Source organism: Felis catus, chromosome A2 (assembly GCF_018350175.1).
Source record: "Felis catus isolate Fca126 chromosome A2, F.catus_Fca126_mat1.0, whole genome shotgun sequence".
In the NCBI taxonomy this organism is placed as follows: domain Eukaryota; kingdom Metazoa; phylum Chordata; class Mammalia; order Carnivora; family Felidae; genus Felis; species Felis catus.
In genome coordinates this window covers 146,454,028-146,478,807 of record NC_058369.1, presented here as the reverse complement: position 1 = coordinate 146,478,807, position 24,780 = coordinate 146,454,028, and the positions used below count along the sequence as shown (strand labels likewise).

The 24,780-nt window shown below is 42.6% G+C and overlaps 1 protein-coding gene across 4 annotated transcripts in view; it reads left to right on the top strand.

The window, feature by feature from the left end:
• Positions 1-492: 492 nt before the first annotated feature.
• CEP41 (centrosomal protein 41) overlaps positions 493-24,780 on the top strand; it is a 47,735-nt gene continuing 23,447 nt past the window's right edge. The window contains exons 1-3 of one of the 4 annotated variants that reach the window (XM_045052758.1): positions 493-775; positions 1,754-1,836; positions 14,822-14,885. In XM_045052758.1, the coding sequence (XP_044908693.1) occupies positions 1,795-1,836; positions 14,822-14,885 (106 nt within the window). In that variant the 5' untranslated portion in view covers positions 493-775; positions 1,754-1,794. Of the gene's footprint in view, positions 776-925; positions 1,227-1,753; positions 1,837-14,821; positions 14,886-24,780 lie in introns of those variants that run through there. The other 3 variants (XM_003983057.6, XM_006929373.5, XM_045052759.1) reach the window with 3 other exon arrangements.

Here is a 24,780-nt window from a genome sequence, read left to right as displayed (position 1 = left end):
GCTTTTCTCATAAGGTGCTTATTAAATATTTGTTAAGCGAATGATGAATCACAGAATGGTGTGTGCGCTTTGCAATTAAAGCTGCCATTCTCTAGCTAGCTAAAGCGCTTTTAAGGCAACAATAATTACTGTATTGACGCATGATATTTCGCATGATTTGCATATTAACCTAACCTGAAAATAAGAAACTACAGGTTCTCCAATTCCTGAGGAACAGCCCTGTCTCATATCTTTTCTCTATTGTAGAAGTAGCCCAGATGTTTGCTTAAGATGGCCTTAAGAGGGGAGCGTGCCCGTGCCATGTATGTGCTTGCACATTAGCTCCTTGTTTCCCCCCAAAGCCCCCTTAACCAATTCCTGCTCTGGGGCCCCTCCCCCTCCCCTCCCCCCCCCCCCCCCCCCGGGCTCCGCATAGCCGCTCACGCGCAGGCGCCAGCCTGCCCCTCCCCCCACGCCCCTCTTCCCGCTCTCAGGCAGCAGCCTGCCGGGCCTTGCCCAGAGCACAAAAGGCCTCCGCAGCCGGCGTCCCCCCGTTGCCCCTGGCAACCATTGAGCGGCGTCTCGCTTCCCCCTTGACCCTGGAAAGAGAGAGTAAACAGAGCCTCCATTGGCTAACCGGGGCAGGGAAGCCAATCGGAGTAGAGGTTGTAAGGAGGCGGCCGAGAGAGGTGGTCGGGGTAGGAAGTTAGGGTTAGAGGCTACCGGCGAGGCTAGAATCCCGGCGTGGTCGGTTGGAGCAGATATGTCTGTCCGGAGGCACATTGGGAATCCCGAGGTGAGGGTCAGGTCTCGATCGGAGAGCCGGAGGGGGTGGGCGCACCGGAAAAGGCTCCACGTGGGCCGGGAAGAGCAGCTAGCGACTTCCGTCGGCCGGAAGGCGGGAGGCGGCCGCCGTGAGGAGGGGTCTGGAGAGCGGAGGGAGGCGGGGCGGGCCTGGGGGATTGCGAGCCAAGTCCGGCATCAGGTGGTGAGAGACCACCCTCCCGAACGTTCGCTGTACCCCGCCATTTGTCGCCCAGAGAAGCGAAGTGCCCGAAGACACAGCCCCTTCCCTCAAAGGGCTTACAGTCTAGGTGTGGCAGTTCCACAATATAACGAACATGCAGATGAACGCCCTGAACCCTAAAAGGAGCAAAGTCAAAAGGAGCCATCGTTTCTGATTCTGGGGATACAGGATGAGCAGGAACAAGCAGATCAAGCCATGTGTAAAGGAAGCAAACTATGACGTTAGTTTACCCTCTTCCCGATGGGACCTTTTACTTTCTTGTCTGTTTCACCCCTGGTACCCTGCTGCATTTGTGCGCATTTAATTTCGACAAATGTTTACGGGACTCGTACACTGCCGTGGGTGCTAGAAATACAGAGAGTAAGACAAGGCATTTGTCCTTTAGTAAGTGCAGCCTAGTGAGGGAGACTTGTAAACAGAATTTGAGTACAGTGTGGTTTGGGAACAAGTTAAAAGAGCACAGAGGAAAGATTGGACTCACTTAAGGAAGTGAGAGAAGGTCCTGGAGATGGTATGAAATGGCAAGGTGATGAGCCAGGTGAGGAAGCGTCCCAGATAGAATAGCAAAAGCAAAGATGAGGAGGTGTGAAACGGGGGGGGGGGGGGGGGGGGGGGAGTGGACAGTTCCCTGTAGAGAAGCAGGAGTAAATTCTGGAAGGGCCCCTTGTGCCTCGTTAAAGTACTCGGCCTTTATACGGAACAGGAGTCGCAATTCATTTCATTTCGCGGTGGATATCTGTTTGCTAGGTTGAGAAAGTTGTGAGGCTGAGTTTGGGCTCTGCAGGAGAATGCCAGGACCGAATATAATCTCTGCCACGGAGGCGAGGGAGGTAGGTGTGGAGACCGGCAGTTTGCCACATCCTTATCTTGCTTGCTGGTCTGAATTTGAGAAACCTTTGAGAAGTTGTAAGTAACTGGGTGCTGTGGTCAGATTTGCATTTTAGGCCGATGGCTATAGCTGCTTTGTGGAGAAAGGATTTGAGGAGGCCAGGACTGGAGAGAGGCAGATTAGTTAGGTGGTATTTATGATACAGACTTAAAGTAAAGCCGTCGAACTAGGGACAGAAATGAAAAATATTTAGGGAATTAAGTCGTTAAGACTTAATGCTTAGCTTTGTGAAATGAGAGTGGAATGGATGACTTAGTTTCCCAGCTGGGGCTACCCATGGGTGCTGACACCCTTGATGAGATTAGAGGAGTGTAGGGGAGAGAAGCACGGATGCCCTGTGTGGTCATACGTTTGTGTCCTAGAGGAAGATGTCCAATTTCCTTGTTTTAGTGGAGCACCATTGCCAGTAGTTTCTTGAAAAAGAGTGCATGCGGAATAAATATTTTTTATTTCTGTCTAAAATGTTACGCATGTCTGAAAATGGTGTTATTCTGCCTTCACATTTACCTGCCTGCAAGTTTGGTTGAGTATAGAATTCTTGGTGGGAGACCATCAGCGTTTTGAACACATTACATTGTGGTCTTCTAGCATCCAGTGTTGGCTGTGGAGAAGTCCAAAGCCACGTGTTCCTTTGTATGTGACTTGATTTTTTCCTTTCTGGAAGCTTGTAGAATCTTCTCTGTGTTTCCAGTGTTATGTCTCACAAAGATATGCCTTGCTATGGGTCTGTTTTCACTCATTTTGGTGGGAACCAGAAATTCATGTCTATTCTGTAAAATTTTGTTGAATTATTTTGTTGTTGACTTCTCCTTCCCACTTTCTCCATTCTCTCTTGCTTGAATTCATTATTCTCATGTTGCTTCTGTAAGACTGATTCTCTAATTTGCTTAAGTTTTATTTCCTGTTTTCCACATCTTGGTCTTTTTCCTCTTTTGGAGATTGTTTATTTAACTTCGTCTTGTAATCCTTCTATTTAATTTCTGCCATCATGTTTTTAATTCTTAAGAGCTCTGTTTTGGACCCTGATGTGTCCTTATAAAAGACTTTATTGTGGGGTGCCTGGGTGGCTCAGTTGGTTTAGCATCCGACTCTTGATTTTGGCTCAGGTCACGATCTCACGGTTTGTGGGTTCAAGCCCCGTGTTGGACTCTTCGCTGTCAGTGCAGAGCCTGCTTTAGATCCTCTGTCTCCCTATCTCTCTGTCCCTCCCCTGCTCCCTGGTCGTTCATGCATGTGCGTGTGCTCTCTCTCTCTAACTCTCAAAAATAAACACTAGGGGCGCCTGGGTGGCGCAGTCGGTTAAGCGTCCGACTTCAGCCAGGTCACGATCTCGCGCTCCGTGAGTTCGAGCCCCGCGTCGGGCTCTGGGCTGATGGCTCAGAGCCTGGAGCCTGTTTCCGATTCTGTGTCTCCCTCTCTCTCTGCCCCTCCCCCGTTCATGCTCTGTCTCTCTCTGTCCCAAAAATAAATAAACGTTGAAAAAAAAATTAAAAAAAAAACACTAAAAAAAAATTAATAAAATCTGAAAAAAAAACCTTTTTATTTTGAAATAACTACAGGTTCACAGGAAGTTGCAAAAACAGTACAGTCCCATGTACTTTTACCCACTTTGCCCCACTGATTATATTTTATGTAAGTATAGTATACTATCAAAGCCATAAAATTGACGGTTATATAATACATGTATAGTTCTAGGCTAGGCTATTTTTTCACTTGTGTAGATTTAATCCAGATTTGCACAGGTTTATATTTGTAATCAAAATACAGAACTATTCTATCACCACAGGTATCTCCCTCGTTCTATCCCTTCCTAGTCCCATCCACTTTCCTCCTCCTCATCCTAACCGCTGGCAATCACTAATGTGTTCTCCATTTCTGTAATTTTGTTATTTGAGAATGTTACATAAGTGGGATCACACGATATGTGACCTTTTGAGATTGGCTTTTTTTCACTCAGACTAATGTCCTTGAGACACATCCAAGTTGTGGCTTATGGCAATAGTTTGTTCCTTTTTGTTGTTGGTTAGGATTCTGGGGCATGGATGTATAACGGTTTGTTTACCCATTCACTTATTATAGGATATTTTGCTTGTTTTCAGTTTGAGGCTATTATAAATAAAGAGACGAACTTGTGGGTACAGCTGTTTGTGTGGATGTTCATTTTCATTTCTCTGGGATAGAGGCCTGGGAGTGTAGTTGCTGGGTCGTATGTGAGCATATATGAGTTTTTTAGAAACTATTTTCCAGAGTGACTGTACCATTTTACATTCTCCTCACCAGTGTATGAGAGATTCAGTTTTTGCACGTTCTTGGCAACATCTGGTATTGTCGATATTTTTTATTTTAGTGGTTTTAATAGGTGCACTGTGACATCTCATAGTGGTCTCAATTTGCATTTCCCCAATGGATACTGAGGTTGAACATCTTACATTTTTCTCATGTGCTTATTTCCCATTTATATATCTTCTTCAACAAAATATCTGTTTTTGTCTTTTGCCTGATTTCTAACTGGATTTTTTTTTTACTGTTGTTTTGTTTGTGTGTTTGTTTTTTAAGTTACTGTGTAAATGTTGATTATTGCCAAAGCAGTAATCATTACGGTTACATTTTCTTTCTTACCACTTTTTGTTTTTCCTGGAGTTTCTATCTGCCTTTATTTTATTCTGTACTATTCATAAGGTTTTGTAAATATGTAGGAAAATTTTCCTACATCACTATTTATAATTTTTTTCCAGTTATCTTTGCCAAAACTTTTGCTCTGCATTTGTGTCTGTGTGTGTGCGCACACACTTATGCGTGTAAAGAGAAAATTTTATTTTGTGGTTTTGTTTTACCCAAATGTTATAACATTTGATATATGGCTTTTTGACTTGCTTTTTGCACTTAACAATAAGTCTTGGGGATCTTTCCATGTCAGACGAATACAGCCCAACTTAATTATTTTCTTTTAACGCTTACATGAGTACTTGGTATGGTTGTAGAGCTAAAGTTTTTAAAATTTTTTTAATTTGTCAAGTTTTCATTTTTTAGTAACATCATTATGAGATATAATTCACCTATTTAAAGTATACAGTTCAGTGGTTTTAATATATTCACAGAGTTGTGCAATCATCATTGATCAGAACATTTTCATTTCACCAAAAAGAAATCCTGTAACCTTTAACTATCACTCCCCAATTTTCCCATTGTCTTCCCCATCCAGTCTTGACAATCACTAATCTACTCCGTGTAGATCTGCCTATTGTCTACATTTCATATAAATGGAGTCATGCAAAATGCCTTTTGTGACTGGTTTCTTTCACTTAGCATAATGTTTTAAAGGTTCATCCATGTTATATCATGTATTAGTACTTCATTCCTTTTTATTACTGGATAATAGTCTTTGCGTAGACATACTTCTTTTATTCTTTTTGATAGACATTTGGGTTGTTTTTACTTTTGGAGCTATTATGAATGATGTTACTATGAATATTCATGTACAAGTTTTTGTGTGGATATATGTTTTCATTTCTCTAATGATAGTTTTTTGAACTATTTTTTTCCCTGCATAGTGTATTTCCTCCCTATTGCAATTTTTCTTTTTGGTTTGTTGGAGATGTTTGTACTAGTCAACTCAGGCCACCATACCAAAATGCCACAGACTGGGTTGCTTAAACAACAGAAATTTATTTCTGGCAGTTTTGGAGTGCTGGGAAGTTCAGGATCAAGGTGCTGGCCAGTTTAGTTTCTGGTGAGAGGTCTCTCCTGCCTTGTAGATGACTGCCTTCTCACTGTGTTCACTAGATTTCTTTCTGTGTGCCCTGTGCAGAGGGGAGAGAGCTCTTTTGGTGCCTTTGTTTATAAGGACACTAATCCTATTACACTTGTGCCCCACCCTTATGACCTCATTTAACCTTAATTACCTCCAAAAGGCCCCGTCTCCAAATACAGTTACATTGGGGATTAGGGCTTCAATATAACCCCCAAACATAAATTAATAATTTAGAATTAAAAGAAGCCTGAGAACATTACGATGAATTTGGGGGTGGGGAGGGTGGGGAGACACAATTCACTTCATAGCAATGTTCTCAGGCTTCTTTAATTTAATACATAATTTAATAATTTAATAAATAATTTAATCCTAAATTATTAATTTATGTTTTGAGAAGGAAACTTAAAGAGGTGATTTGAATCTGTATATTTGAGAGGGACTTGCTGATGGTGAGCCTAACTACAGGAAGATCTCACTGGGCCATGATTTGGGGAACTATCCTCCCAAATCTGTAGGTTCAGCCCTTTCCTCTTAGGCTGGTTATTTTGCTCAGAGAATTCCTCCAGTCTCCTGAAAATAAAAGCCTAACCGAATTCCTGGAGGAATTAGAGCTAGGAGCTAAATTTCAACATTAGCATGCATCATTCACTTAATGCTCCTATTTTCAGTAATGATATCTCTGCCTTTCTCTGTCTGGATACCTCCCAGTCCGGAAACTCTTTTCAGGGAATAAATCTATAGAGATCTGCCATGGTGGAGGAGGGGAGGTCACTCAGGGGCACACAGGGGACAGGGATTTGGAGAACCCATTGTTTTTCAATCAGCCTTCAAATAATCTTCCTTATTTCAGCCCCTCCTTTTACTCCCCACTTCTGGAGGTGCCTGGAGCTGTCACTTCCTAAGCCTTTTAAGAATTGTTCTTGGCCTTCCCTTTGATTTTCTTGAATCAGTCAAGTCATTTTCCTTTGTTGATCTGCTTTCTAGACTCCGAAAATCTATTGCTGTACCTTCTCCCACTCTCTCTGGTTTTTTGAGCTTTATGTCCTTAAAATAGAAGACAAAATTGAGGTTTTGGAAGGAAGCGAAATCAAAGGCCTGTGTTCAATATGCTATCTTCATCCAGTAGCTCATGATCTGTAATTATTTTATTTGTAATCTGTAATTATTTATTTGTTTATTTCTGGCATACTTACAAGAACATAAACTTGTATGCATTGTCGCACTGCCTGCCATGCAAATAAATATTTGTGAATGAGTACATGAATATATGGCTGAGCTGGGAGGAGAAGTCAGGCTACAGTTCCCTGTTTGGATATCAGAAGCATACAAATGGAATTCAACCTAAGTGTTTGGCCCACAGAGAAGCTATAGATTGAGAAGATTGAATCCTGGCGAACATGGTGCTTAAATGGCTGACAGAAATGATCTATGTGTCATTGGAGAATCAGGGGAGAGAGGTATCACTGAAGCCAAGGGAGTGGAAACTGAAGAAGGTAGGGCTGTATAGCAGTGTCAAATGGTACAGAAAGGTCAAGTGAGTTAAAGAATGAAAAGGAGCCATTTTTCAGCAATTAGGGGATCTCTGATGTTGGCCAGCTGCCATAGGAACCATAGTAGAATAGTGGGGACGGTAGCCATGTTGCAATGCAATAGATAGAGGAGTAAAGTGCAGATACCCAGTGTAGGGGTCCCCCCCGCCCCCCCAAGTTGCTTAGCTAGAAAGGAAGTGGGGAGGGGAGGGTGTTCCAATTATATATCGGAATATATGTTCCGATTATAGATTGATTCCTCATGAATCACCCCATGTTTAGTGGCTTAAAATAATAGTCATTTTATTATGATCTCTTATGGTCCTGGAGGCTGACCAGGCTCGACTAGGCACTTCTCATTTGGGATCTCTTGTGGTTTTTCAGGCAGACAGAAGCTAGAGCTAGAGCTAACTTGAAGGCTTCTTCAAGGCCATTGATACAGTCTGTTGGCTAGGCCCTCAGTTGGGGCTGTCAGCCATACTACCTACACATGGCCTTTTCCGTGTGGCTTGGCCTTTCTCACAACATGGTAGCTGGATTCCAAGAACAAATGTCCCAGGACAGGTAGGTGGAAGCTGTATTGCCTTTTAGGATCTAGCCTCAGAAGTCATAAGGCAGCACTTCCATCACACTCACTAGCCCATCCAGATTCCAGTGGGGCTGGGGATGGAGACTTTGGCCCCACCCCACCATGGGAGGAGTCTCAACATCACAGTGTAAGTGAGATGGGAAATTCTGTTGCAAACATCTTGAGAGATACAATCAGCCATAGGTAGTAGCTGCTGGCAAAGTAGGGGCTGCTACATGTGCATACAGGGTCAAGGTTAGTGTTTGAGATCAGTAGAATTGGGCCAGATCAAAACTCCCATTTAAAAAAAAAAAAAAGCTCTTTAAAAGACCTATGTTAAGTGTGAGATTGCCTTAAATGAGGCTCTTTTCAAGATTGAATTCATTTCCTTCATTTGATGGACCTCCTGTCTATACAAAGGAGATAAATAGGGAAATTCTGAACAAAATGTATAATGGTATTTTTAAAAATCCTTTAAAGGCAAATCTTATTACATATGTTGCCATTGAAATACAACCAACCTTGTGAGTTCCATTTTGAGAGAGGTGGGAAGTCAGAAAAGCTCATTCGTGTTTGAATGATTTGAGATTCAGGCAATGCCACTCGTTTTCTAGTGATTTTCCTTCAGAAAAATCCCACTGTTGATTCTCATACTTCTCCCTTCCTCTCCAACATCCATGGATTCATAAATCGTGTGTTAGTAATCTGCAAAAATACTCTTGCAATTATGTGGCTCACAGCTCAGTATTTTTGGTACCTTCCATTGTCTTCAGGGCCTACTCCAGGCCCTTCGTCTACATTCAGGGTTCTCTACTTGGAGCCTGCCTATCCATGGTCCCACCAGACAGCACAGGATTTCATATACCCCTGGTTCTTAACCCCTTTTAAGTCACAAATCTCTTTGCAAATTTGGTGAAAACAAGGACCCCCTTCCCCATAAAAATGCACACACACAAAATTTTGCGTAGTTTCACAGGACTCATGGACTATCAAAAATCCATCAGAGGATCTGATTTTCAGAACCCTGGAATGAGTGTGGAAGAGTGGAGGCTCTGGAGCCAGACGACCCAGTTTCGATCCAGGTTCCATCCTTCTCACCCGTTGAGTAACCTCGAGAGGTCACTCTACTTTGTGCCCGTTTTCCTACTATGTATGATGAAGATAATGCTGGTATCTACTTCACAGGCTGTTGTGAGGATTAAATGAGATAATGTAGGTGAAATGCTTAGTCGAGTGCCTGACAACATGGTTAAGTGTTCAATAAATGTTAGCATCGGCTGCCTTCATTACGGTTGTTGTACCTTCTTTCGCAAATCGAAAACATGCTGTTCTTTACACTTGTCTTTAAAGTGGCTTTGCTATTAGAATTGCCTCCACTCAGAATGCTTTTCCCACCTGTTTCCTCTCTCATCGTATCCATAGAAGTTCAACCCTTGAGACACAGCTCCAGTGCCATTTCTCCCGCAAAGTCTCCCACATCCCCCAGCCGTGTGTGAGTGCTCCCTTTGCCTCAGACTCCCAGGGCCGTCGCGTGGTGCTGACACGCATGCTGTGTGTTGCTCAGGTGTGAGAACCATCTCCATCCATTAGGCAGTCCTGACTGCTCTTGCTGGTGCGAGGCCTCACAGCAGGTGCAGAGATCTGGAAGGTAGAGCCATGTCCCAAGTGCCGGCAGCAAGGAGTAATCATGATTAGTACAAAGAGCCGTGACAGTCCAGGTAGGGAATAGATGTCCGTCTGACTGGGGCCTTCAGAGGAGTCTTCTTGGAAGACATGTTTGTGCTGGGTCTTGAAAGCAGAGTGGAAGTGAAGTAGCTGGGGAGGCATGGCCACACGGGGAGGACATTATCTTTGGACCTTTCTAGAGATGTAAGCCCTCAAAGAGTCTTTCACATTTTTGATTGCTCTCCAAGAGCCCCTGATCATATCACAACCATGAACTTTCTTAGCTTCCTCCCTCCTCCCGAGGAACTTCATTGTGATCGCCTATCTGGTATCTTTATCTTGAATACATAGCCAGTATCTAGAGCTGAGCCTTCTGCCTGGTCTCCGGGCCTCATCCTCTCCCACTCCCTCATTTCCATACCTTCTTGCTCCATTTCCAACTTCTATTATCTAGCCTCTAAACATCCTCACATCTCTCCTTTCTTCCAAAACAAAACAAATCAAGAAGAAAAACTTATTCCTTAGCAACTCTCAAGGGGGGGGGAAAAAAGGCCATCTGGCTACTATCCTGTGTTTTCCTCCCTCCCCATCTCATACAACCTGCTGTTTTGCTTCTGCTTCTGTCAGTTTACTGTAACCTCTTCCACCAGGGCCGTCAACAACGTTCTGGTTTGTTCAGTCCAAATTTACTTTGTTAGTCTCTTACTTGGCCTTCACTCTTGCTCACTTGTTCATGTTTGACCTCTTGTTCTTGGACTTGACAGCGTTGATCACTGTTGACCACTCCCTTCTTCCTGAAACTCTTCTTTAATTTTCATGACCCACTTTCTTCTGGCCTCTCGTGAGTCTCAAACATGGTGCTTTTCTCTACCAGACCTTAAGTGCTGGGCTAGTTCATCTTAAACGGTCCCTGATGGTGATTTTGTCCACTCCTATGGCTTCCCCTGCTGCCTTTATGCTGACAATCACCAAACCTTCCTTCTGCAACCCCAGACCTCCTGATCACCAGGCCCAAATAGCCAGCTCACCATTTCCGTCTTGGATAGCCCACAGATACGTCACACTGAACATGCCTCAACATGAAAAACCTCCTGTTTTTCCATGTATGCTTCCTCCTTAATTCCCTTTTTTGGAGAATGGTAACACTGTCCTCACCCTGTTATACCAGTCAGTTTTCAATCTTACTGATTTTACATCTTGAAGCTGTCTCCTCTTCCTCATCTCTTCTGCCACTTTCTTAGCATCATAGATCTTCTTTTTTTTTTTAATTTTTTTTTTTCTTCAATGTTTTTATTTATTTTTGGGACAGAGAGAGACAGAGCATGAACGGGGGAGGGGCAAAGAGAGAGGGAGACACAGACTCGGAAACAGGCTCCAGGCTCCGAGCCATCAACCCAGAGCCCGACGCGGGGCTCGAACTCCCGGACCGCGAGATCGGGACCTGGCTGAAGTCGGACGCTTAACCGACTGCGCCACCCAGGCGCCCCATCTTCTTAGCACACCTACCTCTTAATTGATCTTTGTGCCTCCATCCTTGACTATGATCCTATTAGCTCTCCAGAATGCTGCCAGAATGAGCTTTCTAAAATGGAAATATAATCCCATCACTTCTTCTTACTTTCTTCAGTAACTCCCCAATCGTCTACACTAAGGTTTCTCAACTTCAGCCCTATTGACATTTTGGGCCAGCTAATTCTTTGCTGTGGGGGACTGTCATCGTAGGGTGTTTCGCAGCATCTCTGGCTTCTACTCACTGGATACCAGTAGCAGCCCCACCACAGCCACCACCCACCTAAAAGGTGTTCAGACATTGACTGTTGTCCCCAGGAGCAAGGGGGCAGCAAAATTGCCCATTTAAGGATAGTCATCTACAGGAAAAAAAATCCAGGTTCCTTAGCATGGGTGGATACAAGGCCCTTTATGAACGCCACCCCCCCCATCTGCTTCTTCAGTCTCATCTGACCCCATGTTGCCCCCTATGCTCCAGGTCTACCAGTTGCCAGAAACCCTACCTTCCACCTACCACTCCTTTAGCTTGACTCATTTTCTTAGCCCTCAGATTTCAGCCTGGAAGTCATGGCTCAGGACACAGTTCTTGACTCTTTTAGTCACTTGTCTTTGTTCACTCTTTGTTCATTTGTCTTTCTTCCCAGCACCACTGAGAGCTGGAGGGCTCTGTGTGCTTAGCATGGCGGCTCGCTCCTAGTAGACACCCAGTAAATGTCTGCTGAAGGGTTGGTGCTCAATAAGGCTTTGTTGAATGAATGAATGAATGAATGAATAGTCCTTCTTGAAAGAACTTTTCTCAGCTCTTTCACTTTCCACCATTCCATCCTGTTTATGTAATTGAAAAAAAAAAAAAAAAGCCAGTTGGTCAGTAGGTCAAGAAACAGTCACCCCCAAAACAAGAATTTTAAGGAAAAAAGTATGAAAGTTCCATAAAATCTGTGATGGTCTCCTTAGAGTTTTACGTTGTGGTTGGCACTCGAAAGCCAGGAACGAGAAGTTGGACCAAGTTGGGAAAATGGAAAAGAGACACTACATTTTTCTACTGCAGCATATGGATTTCTCATTAGTCTATGTAAGGGAAAACCGGGGGCGGGAGGGGCCCAGCGACTGCAGCTGTCCACACTCCCCCCCCCCATCATTCTGCTGCCACCACACCTGGTCCCCAGAGACACCCTCACTTCTTAGCTATGTTGGCTTAGGTATGGACAAATCCCCTTGGTTCAGCAGAGACTAGCCTGGAGTTTTTCAAAAGACACTTTGCTAGGAAACTAGCAGAAAACAAAACAAAACAAAAGTAAAAACAGGAAATAGCATATAGAAATTATAAAAATACAGAGTACAGAAAAAAATGAAAAAAAAAATCCCTTAGCCTAAGATAACTGAATTCTACTATTAGCTTTTCTTGACTCAATTTACCAGACACATGTTTTCCCTGGTTTTTTGGTTTTGTTTTGTTTTGTTTTGTTTTGATGTTTCGTTTTGTTTTGCTATGATATTGTCTTCTTCTGGGATATCTTGCCCTAAAGTTCCCCTCTTAGTCTTTAAATATTTCCCTTCTCTCGCTGAAGAATCTTCTCCGTCTTCATCTAGGAATTCCGGAGTTGGAATTGGTGTTAGAGTCAGTTTGTCTTAAAGACAGTAGATTACTGGTCAGATGGAAACGGGGGGCTCTCCAGGCTTTCTCTAAGGATGAAAAGGCTTAGGGGTTCCACACACACATCTGAGGCCCAATGCTAAGCATTCAGGACAAAGGTTTTACTTCCCTAGAGTGAAATGAAAACCAGAGACAACGTCATGAGTTTTTTTTAATAACAATGAAAGACCATTCTTGGCAAAATTAGAAATTGATAATTCTCTATGGGTGCCCCCAGTTCTTAGAAATTCTTCCTAGTCTCTGAAATTCAAAACTCTGGCCAACAGGACATGCTGTAGTTAACTGTGTTTTCAAGAGCATATGATAGGGGTTTTAAATTTTAGTTCTCCACCTGATTTTTTTTCCTTTGGTCGGTAAAGCACACAACTCTTAATCTTGGGATCATGAGTTCAAGCCCCACACTGGGTGTAGAGATTACTTAAAAAAAATAAATACATAAAAATAATCTCAAGAAATAATAATAAAGTTTGGTGTTCCCTTCCAAGGACCCAGGTAGTTACTGTAATATACTTTGCATTCTAGATATTCATTTGTTGACTGCATCTCAATAAATGTGCCTACCACGTACTAGGTCCTGGGTGTGCACAGATATGAGTACGTCTTTGTCCCTGCCTCCAAGGGCATATAGAGAAGGGTGGGGTGTGAACAATGGTACAGGGTACTCTGGGAGCCTGGGAGAGGAAATGCCCAATTCCACCTTGGACACCTTACAGAGGAAGTAAGGTTTTGTCCGAGGACAAGTCGAGGAAAGGCATTCTAGGCAGACATTTGCTAAGCCTGAGGATCTGAGGGAGTGCAGCAAATTAAGGGAGCACTCGGGCAACACTAACATGGGGTCATGTGTGAGAGTGGCAGAAGACGAAGCCAGAAAAGTATTAACCAGTTTTAATTTCGTATTCCACAGCTACCTGTGACTGAACATACGATTTTCATACTTGTAGACCAGAAAAAAGCCTGAGCGAGAAAGCTAGATCTTTTTTTTTTTTAATGTTTATTTATTTATTTTGAGAGAGAGCGAGCAAGCGAGCAGGGGAGGTGCAGAGAGAGGGAGAGGGAGAGAATCCCAAGCAGGCTCCATGCTGTCAGCACAGAGCCTGATGTGGGGCCCGAACCCACAATCTGTGAGATCATGACCTGAGCGAAACCAAGAGTCAGATGCTTTACCTACTGAGCCACCCAGGCGTCCCAAGAAATCTAGATCTTGAAATGTCGATTCACTAGCCTTCCCTCACTTGGATGGCTTTCGCAAATGCCAGTGAAACTTAATATGGGTAAAGGTCTTGCGCTTGGATTTAGAGGTCCCTCCCAGAGTACAGGACAAGGGAGACCTGACCTAGGCATTCTCTGATGACCACAAACTTACCCTGGGCCCATGATGAGCCTTAGTGGCCCCGAGAGCAGATGCCATCGCAATGCCATCTGTGGAGCGTCAGACTCCAGGCAAGCAGCAGGGGAGGACTACCAAGCAGGGTCCCCGCCTAGTAGCATCTGGGCGCCGTGCTCAGGTCTGGGTCCAAAAGCTACTTTTTAGGGGAGATGTGGAGAAAATCTAAAGGGTGTCCAGAGGAGATGGCCTCATCATACCAAGAGTAAAACTAAAAAAGAAGGACCAGAGAGCTGCCTTTAGTTATTTGAACAGATTTCTTGAGGCGGGGGTGGAGGGTGTCTCGTTCAGGGTTGTGACAGTGGACTGGATGGAACTAAAGGGAGACTAGTTTGGGCTCAATGTCAGAAATAATTTTTACGAGGTTTTTTTTTTTTTCTTCCTAATTATATAGGGCCATGAGATTATTTTGACAAAAAATGAAAATATTTTGACGGAAACAAGATAACCATTCTCACCTATGGAAATGCTGTGGCGAAGAGTCCTAGACTGAATGGACAGTTGGACCTCTAGGGCTCTTTCCTTCTTTAAATTTGATAAAATTTGGGGTGCCTGGGTGGCTCAGTCGGTTAAGCATCCGACTCTTGGTTCGGCTTAGGTCACAATCTCACAGTTCATGAGTTCGAGCCCCACATTGGGCTCTGGGCTGACGGTGCGGACTCTACTTGGGATTCTCTCTCTCTCTCTCTCTCTCTCTCTCTCTCTCTCTCTTTCTCTCAAAATAAATAAATAAATGTTTAAAAAATCATTAAATTTGGTGAAATTTTATCACCTGTTCTGTTTTTTAAGTATCTGACTCTTTCCCACCTTTGTCACCCTTATTTTTACATTAACCTGATTATTTTGTGAATTTTCTTATTTTTTAGTATCTAACCAAAAGAATACCACAAAACCCAAGGTATCAGCATATCAAGTCAAGACTGGATACTGGTGAGTAAATACTAGAAAATTAAAACTTTTTTTAAAAATCCAATAATTATTGATAAGAAGCAGGTTGTTACGCCCGATATCAGTCAAAGCGCAAAGTTTCTCATTGTCTTGCCCCATGTCCTTCTGGGCTCAGAATTTTTCTTTAAAACCTTCCCCCCCCCCCCCCCCCCCCCAGATCATCAGTAAAAATTTCCACTTACAGACCTTAGCTTGTGATAAATTGAGAGACTGATAAAAAAAAACATTGCTCGATAAGTTAACAAGGCTGAAGCTAAACACCAGGGGGTCGGCCTCTGCTTTGGAACAACTTAAGTATATTCCTTCAAGCTAGGAGTGGTAGATAGTATTTGCGAGCATGTGTTCAATTCAGTAGTCGCTGAGCGCCAACCACACGCAAAGTTATGGACCGTGGGACATAGATGAGTGCGACTTGTGACTTTTGCAATCAGAGAGCTTAGATTCAAGTGCAGGCAGACAGACCTGAGTGAGTCACTAAAATACCGGGCAAAATTCAATTAGTGCTTCAGGTAAAATGAAATGCAGAGTCGCATCGCTGCTTATTTCCACGCTCAACGTTTTTCAGTGGCCCGACGCAGACCACTGCTTAGGTCCCTAGTGGATTTGCAGTCTTGTGAGATTTTGGTTTCTTAATTGTTTCGTTTTCCAATCCTCTAACGTCTACTATGGACACTCCGTTCTAGTAAGATGGTTTTGCTTGGTGGATTGGGGCCCCACATGGCTTGGGCAGTGCTGAATTTGCCATCAGTAACCTGAGGACAACTGAAGAAATACAGATGAGCTACCGACTTGGTTTAAAGTTCATTCATTTTGTCTTTCCCTTTCACCAGTCTCCTTCAAAATTACTGTCTTCCGTCATGCAAGTTTCCCCATATAAAATAGACTTTCCGTTGAATGTTCTAAATGAACCACACTTGCAGATACTATTTCTTGGGACCTTTCTTTCAAACATTTCCAGGCTGTACAGATACTTATCCTTGCAAATATCCTGTTTGACAGGAGGTAGAAACTTTTAGCTCCATTTTTGAGGAGGAGGAAATTGAGGCACGGAGATGATGTGATTTGCTTGAAATTGAGGCACGGAGATGATGTGATTTGCTTGATGTTCAGTAAAGGAGACAGAACTAGGATTGGAATGCAGGGTGAGGAAGTTGATGGCACACCAGGGGATCTGGTGTGAAGTCCTGGCCACTGTCCCTTAGGCCAGCTGTCCCACCTCCCCCCCCCCCCCAGCCTCATTCCTTCTACCACGAATGCCTTCAACTGCTCCGTGTCTTCCTTCTCCCCTTTAACTGCAGCTGTGACCCACCCTTCTGGAATAAGCTATTCTGTGAAGGATGCCATATTTTTTCTGAGGAGTCCAAACAATATTTCAAAGACAGCTATAAAGGAATGCATTTCTTTTGGACCCTTCTTAAAATTAAAAGTGTTAAGACCTGAGGTTTACCTCAGATACACAGATTGGTCTGTATCTTCGGGGGTTTTTTTCTCCTGGAAATTGACAGAAATGAAAACCCATTTCTTTCCCTTCAACTCCCCAAGTCATAACCAAAATTTGACCTAATAGTAGTACCTGATAGTAATTTCAGTTTTTTTTTGAAACTGAGAGACTCAAGTCTGCTTTTTATAATACATAGTAATTGCCTGTGTCCTTTTATATCGTCGGGTTTTTAAACTAGTGTGTTTGCTAATTAAACCTTTTATTTTGAAGCGATTATGGATTCAGATGGAATTTTAAGAAATAATACAGAGAGATTCCATGTACCCTTAACCCAGTTTCCCATAGTAACATCTTCCGGAAACTATCCTGCAGTATCGCAACCCTGATACTGACATTGATACGTACAAGTCTAGATACAGAACATTTCCTTCACCACCAGGGTCCCTCTTGTTGCCCTTTTAAAGGCATCGCCACCCACTTTCTACCCTCAGTCCCTCCTTAACCCCTGATAACCACAGATCTGTTCTCCATTTCTATAGTTTTGTCATTTCACAAACGCCATATATATGGAATCATACAATATGCAACTTTTTTTGTTTAATTGGCTTTGCACGCAGCATAATTCCCTGGAGATTCATTCAGGTTGCTGCATTTATTGGCTTATACCTTTTTATCACTGAGTAGTATTCCCTGGTATGGATGTGCCACAGTTTAACCATTTATCTGTTGAGGGACATCTGGACTGTTTCCAGCTTTTTGACTGTTACAAATAAGGGTGCTATAAACGTTCATGTCTTGATTTTTTTGGTGAATTTAAGTCTTCGTTTCTCTGGGATAAATGCCCACAGGGGCAACTCCTGGGTCGGATGATAGTTGCGTTTGCAGGTTTCTAAGAAACTGCCAAACCGTTTTCCAGAATAGCTACACCGGTTTACATCCTTACCAGCGATGACTGAGTGCTCCAGTTTCTCCACATCCTCACCAGCATTTGGTGGTGTTGCCATTTTTAATTTCAGCCATTCTGATAGACGAGCAGTGGTATCTCATTGCTGTTTTGATTTGCGTTTGCCATCTGTGTATCTTCTTCAGGGAAATGTCTGTTCATGTCTTTTGCCTGTGTTCTGATTGGATTGTTTGCTTTTTAACTTGAGTGTTGAGTATTCCTCGTGTATTCTAGCTACCAGGCCTTTTGTTGGATGCATGGCAAATATTTTCTTCCAGTCTGTAGTTTGTCTTTCCATTCTCCTCACAGGGCCTTCTGACGGGTAGAAGTTTGTAATTGTGGCGAAGTCCAGTTTATCAATGTTTCCTGTTTTGTATCCTGCTTTTGCTGTCAAATCGAAGAACTCTTTACCGAGACCAGATCCCAGAGATTTTTCTATCGTGCGTTTTTCCTCAAAGTTTTATAGCTTTAGGTTTTACAGTTAAGTCGGTCGTTCACCTTGAGGTAATTTCTACCTAAGATGTGCAACTTAGATAAGGATTAACTTTTTGCTTATGGATGTCCAGGTGCTCTAGCACCATTTGTTAAAAGGCTGCCTTTCCTCCATTGAATTGTATGTTCACCTTTATCAGAAGCCAGTTTGGCCTATTTACGCGGATCTATTTTGGGGTTCTTTATTCTGTGCCATCGACCTATGTGTCTGTCCCTCTGCCAATATCTCAGTCTTGATTTCTGTAGCCCTATGGTAAATTTAATACTTAAAATTGGTTAGACTGATTAACCCCACGGTATTTTTATTTACAAATTATTTTAGCTATTCTAATTCCTTTGCCTCCCCGTGTAAATTTTAGAATAATCTTATCTACATGTACAAAAAAGCATTGCTCTGACTTTGATAGGAGTTGCGTTAAACCTGTATATCAATTTAGGATGAATTGACACCTTTGCTAGGTTGAGTCTGCCAACCCATTACTAGGGGACAGTGGTCCCCCCACTTCTCTGAGATCTCATTTTCCACCGTTTCGGTTACCCAGAGTCATCCGCGGTCCGGAAGCAGGTGTTCCTCTTCCTGACGTATCTCAGAAGGTCAATAGTAGTTTCATGCCACATCGCAGCCCCTGTGTCATTCACCTCGCTTCTTCTCATCATGCATTTTATTATCTCACATTGGCACAAGAAGAAGGGCAGAAGATACTTCTTTTTGTTTCTTTTATTTTTGAGAGAGAGAAAAAGAGAGAGAGAGAGAGAGAGAGAGAACACATTGGGGAGAGGAAGAGAGATGGGGAGACGCAGAATCTGAAGCAGGCTCCAGGCTCCGAGCTGTCAGCGCAGAGCCCGACGGGGGGCTCAAACTCACAAACTTGAGATCATGACCTGAGCCGAAGTGTGGGCACGTAACCGACTGAGCCACCCAGGCGCCCAAGGATATAAGCTATTTTGAGAAACAGAGAGAGACCACTTTCACATAACTTCTATCATAGTATGTATTATAATCGTTCTCTTTTTATTAGTTATTGTTGTTAAATTCTTACTGTGCCTAATTTATAAATTAAACTTTATAATAGGTATGTATGTATAGAAAAACATAGTGTGTATATAGGGTTCAGTACCTATATATGGTTCCTGGTGTCCACTGAGGGGAGGGGTCTTGGAACATATCCCCTGAGGATAAAGGGGGACTACTATATGTCTCTCCATTTATTTAGATCTTCTTTGGTTTCTTTCATCAATACTGTAGTTTTCAGCATAAGGGTCCTGTACAGGTTTTGTTAGATTTACACCTAAGTATTCATTTTTTTTTTTTTTTTTTGAGCAGTTGTAAATGGTATTGTATTTCTAATTTTGGTGTTACTGTGTTCATTGCTAACATACAGAAATACAGCTAATTTTTGTGTGTTTCTCTTGAATCCTGGGACTTTGCTAAATTCACTTATTAGGTACAAAAGGAGTTTTATTTTGTTTGTTTGGGGTCTTTTGGTAGATTCCTTGGGCTTTCCTATGTAGATGATGATGTCATCTACCAAAAAAGAATAGTTTTATTTCTCCTTGCCAGTCTGTACATGTCTTTTATTTCCTTTTATTGCTTTATTGCACTGGCTAGGACTTCCAGAATTATGGCAAATAAGAATGTTAAGAGTGAACATCCTTGTCTTTTTTCCTGATCTTAGGGGGAAAGCATTCAGTCTTTCATCATCAGGTACAGTGTGAGCCATATTTGTCTGAGGAAGTTTCCTCCTATTCCTATTTTTGTGAGAATTTTCCATCCTGTATGACTTGAATTTCATCAAATGGTTTTACCGCATCAATTGATAGAATCATATGATTTTGTCTTTAGCTTGTTAATAGGATGGATTACCTTGATTTGCAAATATTGTACTATTGCTGCATCTGTGGACTAAACCTCACTTAGTCAGGGTGTATAATTCTTGTTACATATTGCTCAGTTCTCTTTATTATTTTGTTAAAGATTTTTGCGTCTGTATTAATGAGGTACATTAGTTTGTAATTCTATTGGGGGGGGACTGTCTTTGCCTAGTTTTTTATTTTTCTATTTTTTTTAACGTTTATTTATTTTTGAGAGAGAAAGAGAGAGAGAGAGAGTGAGAGAGTGCAAGAAGGGGAGGGGCAGAGAGAGAGGGAGACACAGAATCCAGAAACAGGCTCTAGGCTCTGAGCTGTCATCACAGAGCCCAACGCAGGGCTCGAACTCCTGGACCGTGAAATCATTACTTGAGCCAAAGTTGGACACTTAACCGACTAAGCCACCCAAGCTCTCCTGTCTTTGTCTAGTGTTAGTAGCATCATAAACATCAGCATAACATCAGCATCATAAAATGTTGGGAAGTATTTCCACTTGTTCTGTTTTCTGGAAGAGATTGTGTATTACGAATTACACGCTTTAAAAAAGCGTGGCCTTTTATTGTATGTACATGGCACCTCAATTTAAGGAAATAACATACCCATTAGGAAAAAGATTGAATCGAAAACAAAACAAAACCTCGGTGTTAATTTTTACAGTTGGTTAGTTGGTGTTCATCCTTTCTTAAGCATTTGGTAGAATTCTCTAGTAAAACCATCGGAACCAGGAGATTTCTGACAGTTTTTAAATTTTGACTTCAATTTATTTCATAGTTACGGAGAATATTCAAATTATTTGTTTCCTATTGAGTGAGTTGTGCTAGTTTGTGTTTTTTGAGAAATTAGTACATTTCATCCGAATTTTCATATTTACGTGAGCAGGACTGTTTGTCATCTGCCCTTATTATCCTGCTGATTCTTGAAGTGCCAGCCCCCGTTTTGTTCCTGATACTGCTAATTTGCATCTGCCCCCTTTTTTCTTTGCTATACATTTGTCCATTTTACTGATCCTTTCAAAGAACAAACTCTTGGTTTCATCAGTTTTCCCTATTGTTGTTTCTGTTTCCAATTCCATTGATTTTTGCTCTCATATTTATTATTCTGTCCTTCTGCTTTGCGTTTCTAGATTCTTCTGTTTCTAGATTCTTGAGGTGGGAGCTTCACTTATTGATTTAAGACTTTCCCTCTTTTTGTTAATACACATAGTTCGTGCGATGAATTTCTCAGCACTGCTTTAGCCGTGTCACGCAAATTTTGATATGTTGTATTTTTATTTTCATTCAGTTCAGTGTACCTTTTCATTTCCTTTGAGACTTCCTGTTTTGATTCATGGATTACTTAGAAGTGTGTTGTTTCGTTTACAAGTGTTTGGAGATTTTCTTGTTATTTTGATTTCCAGTTTGATTCCATTGTGGTTGGAGGACATGCTCTGTACGTTTTGATTTTTTTTTTCAACGTTTATTTATTTTGGGGACAGAGAGAGACAGAGCACGAACGGGGGAGGGGCAGAGAGAGAGGGAGACAGAATCGGAAACAGGCTCCAGGCTCTGAGCCATCAGCCCAGAGCCCGACGCGGGGCTCGAACTCACGGACCGCGAGATCGTGACCTGGCTGAAGTCGGACGCTTAACCGACTGCGCCACCCAGGCGCCCCTTGATTTTTTTTTTTTAATGCATCGTTGTCCATTTTATTACTCAAGATATGGTCTATCTTGGTGTATATCCCATAGGCACTTGAAAAAAAATGTATATACCCATACTTTAGCTTTCTGTATTCTTTCTTCTTTCCTGAAATTCCCAGGTTCCTTCTTTTGCTTTCCGATTAGAGAACTTTCTTTAGCTATTCTTTAGGGCAAGTCTTTCGGTGACAAACTCTCTTAGTTTTGCTTCATCTGCGCAATGTCTTGGTTTCCTTTCATTCCTGAAGGGTATTTCCTCTGGGTGTGGGAGCCTAGGTCGACAATCCCTTTCTTTCAGCCCTTGAAAAATACTGTGCCACTTCCTTCTGGCTGCCATGATTTCTGATGAGAAATCTGCTGTCATTTGAACTGTTTTTCTTATATAGGTAAAGATACCATTTTTTCCTCTTGCTGCTTTCAAGATTCTTTTTTCTCTAGTTTTCAAAAGTTTGATTATGATGTATCGTGATGTGGGTTTCTTTGGGCTATCCTGTTTGGCATTCACTTGGCTCCTGGGTACATCTATAGGTTTATGTCTCTTGTCAGATCTGAGGAGTCTTCCGCCATTGTATCTTTGAGCACTTTTCCAGCCCCACCTTCTTGATCCTCTTTCCGCACTTTGATGGCACCACATCGTAGCCCAGCAAGGATGGAAATCAAGGCTCCCCACTTGACCTTTGCTGCCAGGTGAGGGTGGTGTTTGGCTGGAGTAAAAGCAGTTATTGTCTGACAGTTTTCCGGCTTGCTAGGCTGCCCCTTTCCCAGTCCTTTGGGCGGGGACAGCAGGCTTTGATGGGGATTCTTTTTTTCTTGTCTGTTCCTTGGTGTTTCTGGATTGCTGGCTTCTTTAGCTCTAAGTCTAAGATATATGAGGCAAGCAGACAGACAGACAGACAAACAGACAAAACAAAAAGCTAAGTAACTCAACCATTATGCCATTCTTGGGTCTCGAGGTCTCTAGCCAGTCTGCCTTCCTCTCTCCAACCTATCAGTCTTCTCTTATATTTTATACATAATGTCCAGGGTTTGGGGGGCTTTTTTTATTCAATCTTTTTTTATAATTGTTACGTTCTTTTCTTTTCTTTTCTTTTCTTTTTGTTTTAACTTTTTTTTAGAGCAGGGGAAGGGCAGAGGGAGCGGGAGAGAGAGAATCTTAAGCGGGCTCCACACTGAGTGCAGAGCCTGACCCGGGGCTCCCTCTCACAACCGTGAGATCATGACCTGAGCTGAAATCAAAAGTCAGACGCTTAACCGACTGAGGCACCCAGGCGCACTGATACATTATTTTCTTAAATTGAGGTATAATTTACCTACCATAAAATTCACCCTTTTAACCTTTTAAGCAATTCAGAGGTTTTTAGCACATTCACAGGGTTGTGACACCATCGTCACTGTCTAATTGCAGGACATTTTTGTCACCCCCAAAAGAAAGCCCATATCCAATAGCAATCACTTCTCATTCCTTACTTTTTCCAGTCCCTGGTGACCACTAACCTACTTTCTGTAGCTACGAGTTTGTCTATTCTGAGCATTTCATATAAATGGAATCCTGTAATATGTGGCCTTTTGTGTCTGGCTTCACTCAGCATGATGTTTTCGAGGTCCGTCTCTGTTGCAACATCTATCAACACTTCGGTCTTTTTTACCGCCAAATAATATTCTGTTGTATAGATCTTCCCCGTTTTGGTTAGCCAGTCATCAGTCGAGGGACATGTGGATTGTTTATACGTTTTGGCCGTAACGCGGCTATACACATTAATGTGCAAATTTTTGCGTGAACATATGTTTTTAATGCTCTTGGTTCTATACCTAGGAGTCACGGATGACCGTACGTGGTAACTCTGTGTTTAATTTTCTGAGGAACTGCCAAACCATTTTCCAAAGCAGCTGCACCACTTTGCATTCCCACTAGTGATGTAGGAGGGCTCTATTTTCTCCACGTCCTCGACGATGCTTGTTACTGTCCGTCATTTTGATTATAGTCATCTTTGCGGATGTGAAGGGGTATCGCATTGTGGTTTTGATTTGCATTTTCCTCATGACTAATGATGTGGAGCACCTTTTTATGTGCTTACCGGCATTTGTGTATCTCCCATAGAGGACTATCTGTTCAAATCATTGGCCCGGTTTTTAATTTTTTTTTTTTTAACTGTTGTGTTTTAAGAGTTCTTTGGTGTATTCTGGGTACTAGGCCCTTATCAGAAGGATGATTTGCCAATACTTCCTCCCATCTACTGAGCGGTCTAGTATTTTTGTTGTGCTTAGCTGGGGGAGTAGAGAAAAGTACACCTACTCATCTTCCTGGAGGCAGAAGTCTCCCAAACCAGTTTTATAATAGCTTTTGGAAGGGCCAAAGTGTACTTCGTTGCTTAAAACTCAAAAGTATTTTAAAGTCAGTGTGGGAGAGAAATCTTATTCTAGTGTTCGATTTTTTTGTTGTTTCAAATTTAGAAATTATTTTAAAGTCAATTTCAGGGGAGGATTTTATTTTCATGTTTTTTCTGTGCATTCTTATGACTCACCTCCCTGTGTATTCAGAGAAAGTATCCACCCGATGTGCCGTGGCCTATTACGTGCCGCGATCTGTGTCCCTTTAGCTCTCTGGGTAGCCATCGGCCTGGGACAGCCGGCGTCTATGCCAGCATTCTACTCAAATGTTACCGCTTGTATGGGTGCCAGGAGGTGCGAAGGGTGAGGAGTCCTGGTTAAGGGAGCCCAAGAAGAACCTTACAGCCCGAGTGGTAGGTTTTTAAGGTCCGCAGTCACAGCAGTAGAAATAGGCACAGGTATGAGTGAACATTCCTCATTTCTAGGCTAAATAGATGGGTCTTTAATCTTTTCTTACCAAACAGTGAGCAATTCAGAGTTAATCATGAGAAATCAAGAATTGCGTGGTATCTCCAGTCTTCACCCACATCACCTCCTGAGTTCTTCAAAGACTGCTATCTTCCTCCTGGGTAAAGATTATTTTTGATTTCTATGCCTCTGACTCCACTTCTCCTCTAAACCCAAACACTGATGTATAGCCATGGCGGGAAATAGCAGAATTGTTTTGAACTTCAAATATTTCTTTTGTTCCATAGGTGCCTGGGTGTGTCTTACCCGCTCCCCAGCATTGCCAGACTGTGCCATGAATGGATTACGCTTCCGATGAAATCCCTGACGGCGTTTTGTTCAGTCTCCACCGCAGGGCTCTTGTGTATTCTCAAGCACCCTCTGTGGGTTTCCGTTTTGCAGCACTGCAGGCCGATTCAGGGACACTTGCCAAACCACAGGGCTGTCCCTTTGTCAGTGTCCCACACTCTCGTATCGCCTGCGTTTATCCCCTCATTTCAGTCTAGATGCAGTCTCATATTTGAAATGTCTTCAGTTTCCTAAAATTCTCTAGATTTCCTCCACTTAGTCTTTTCTAGCCTTGTTGTTAATTTTTTTGTAAATTCCCATTACTCTTGTTCTC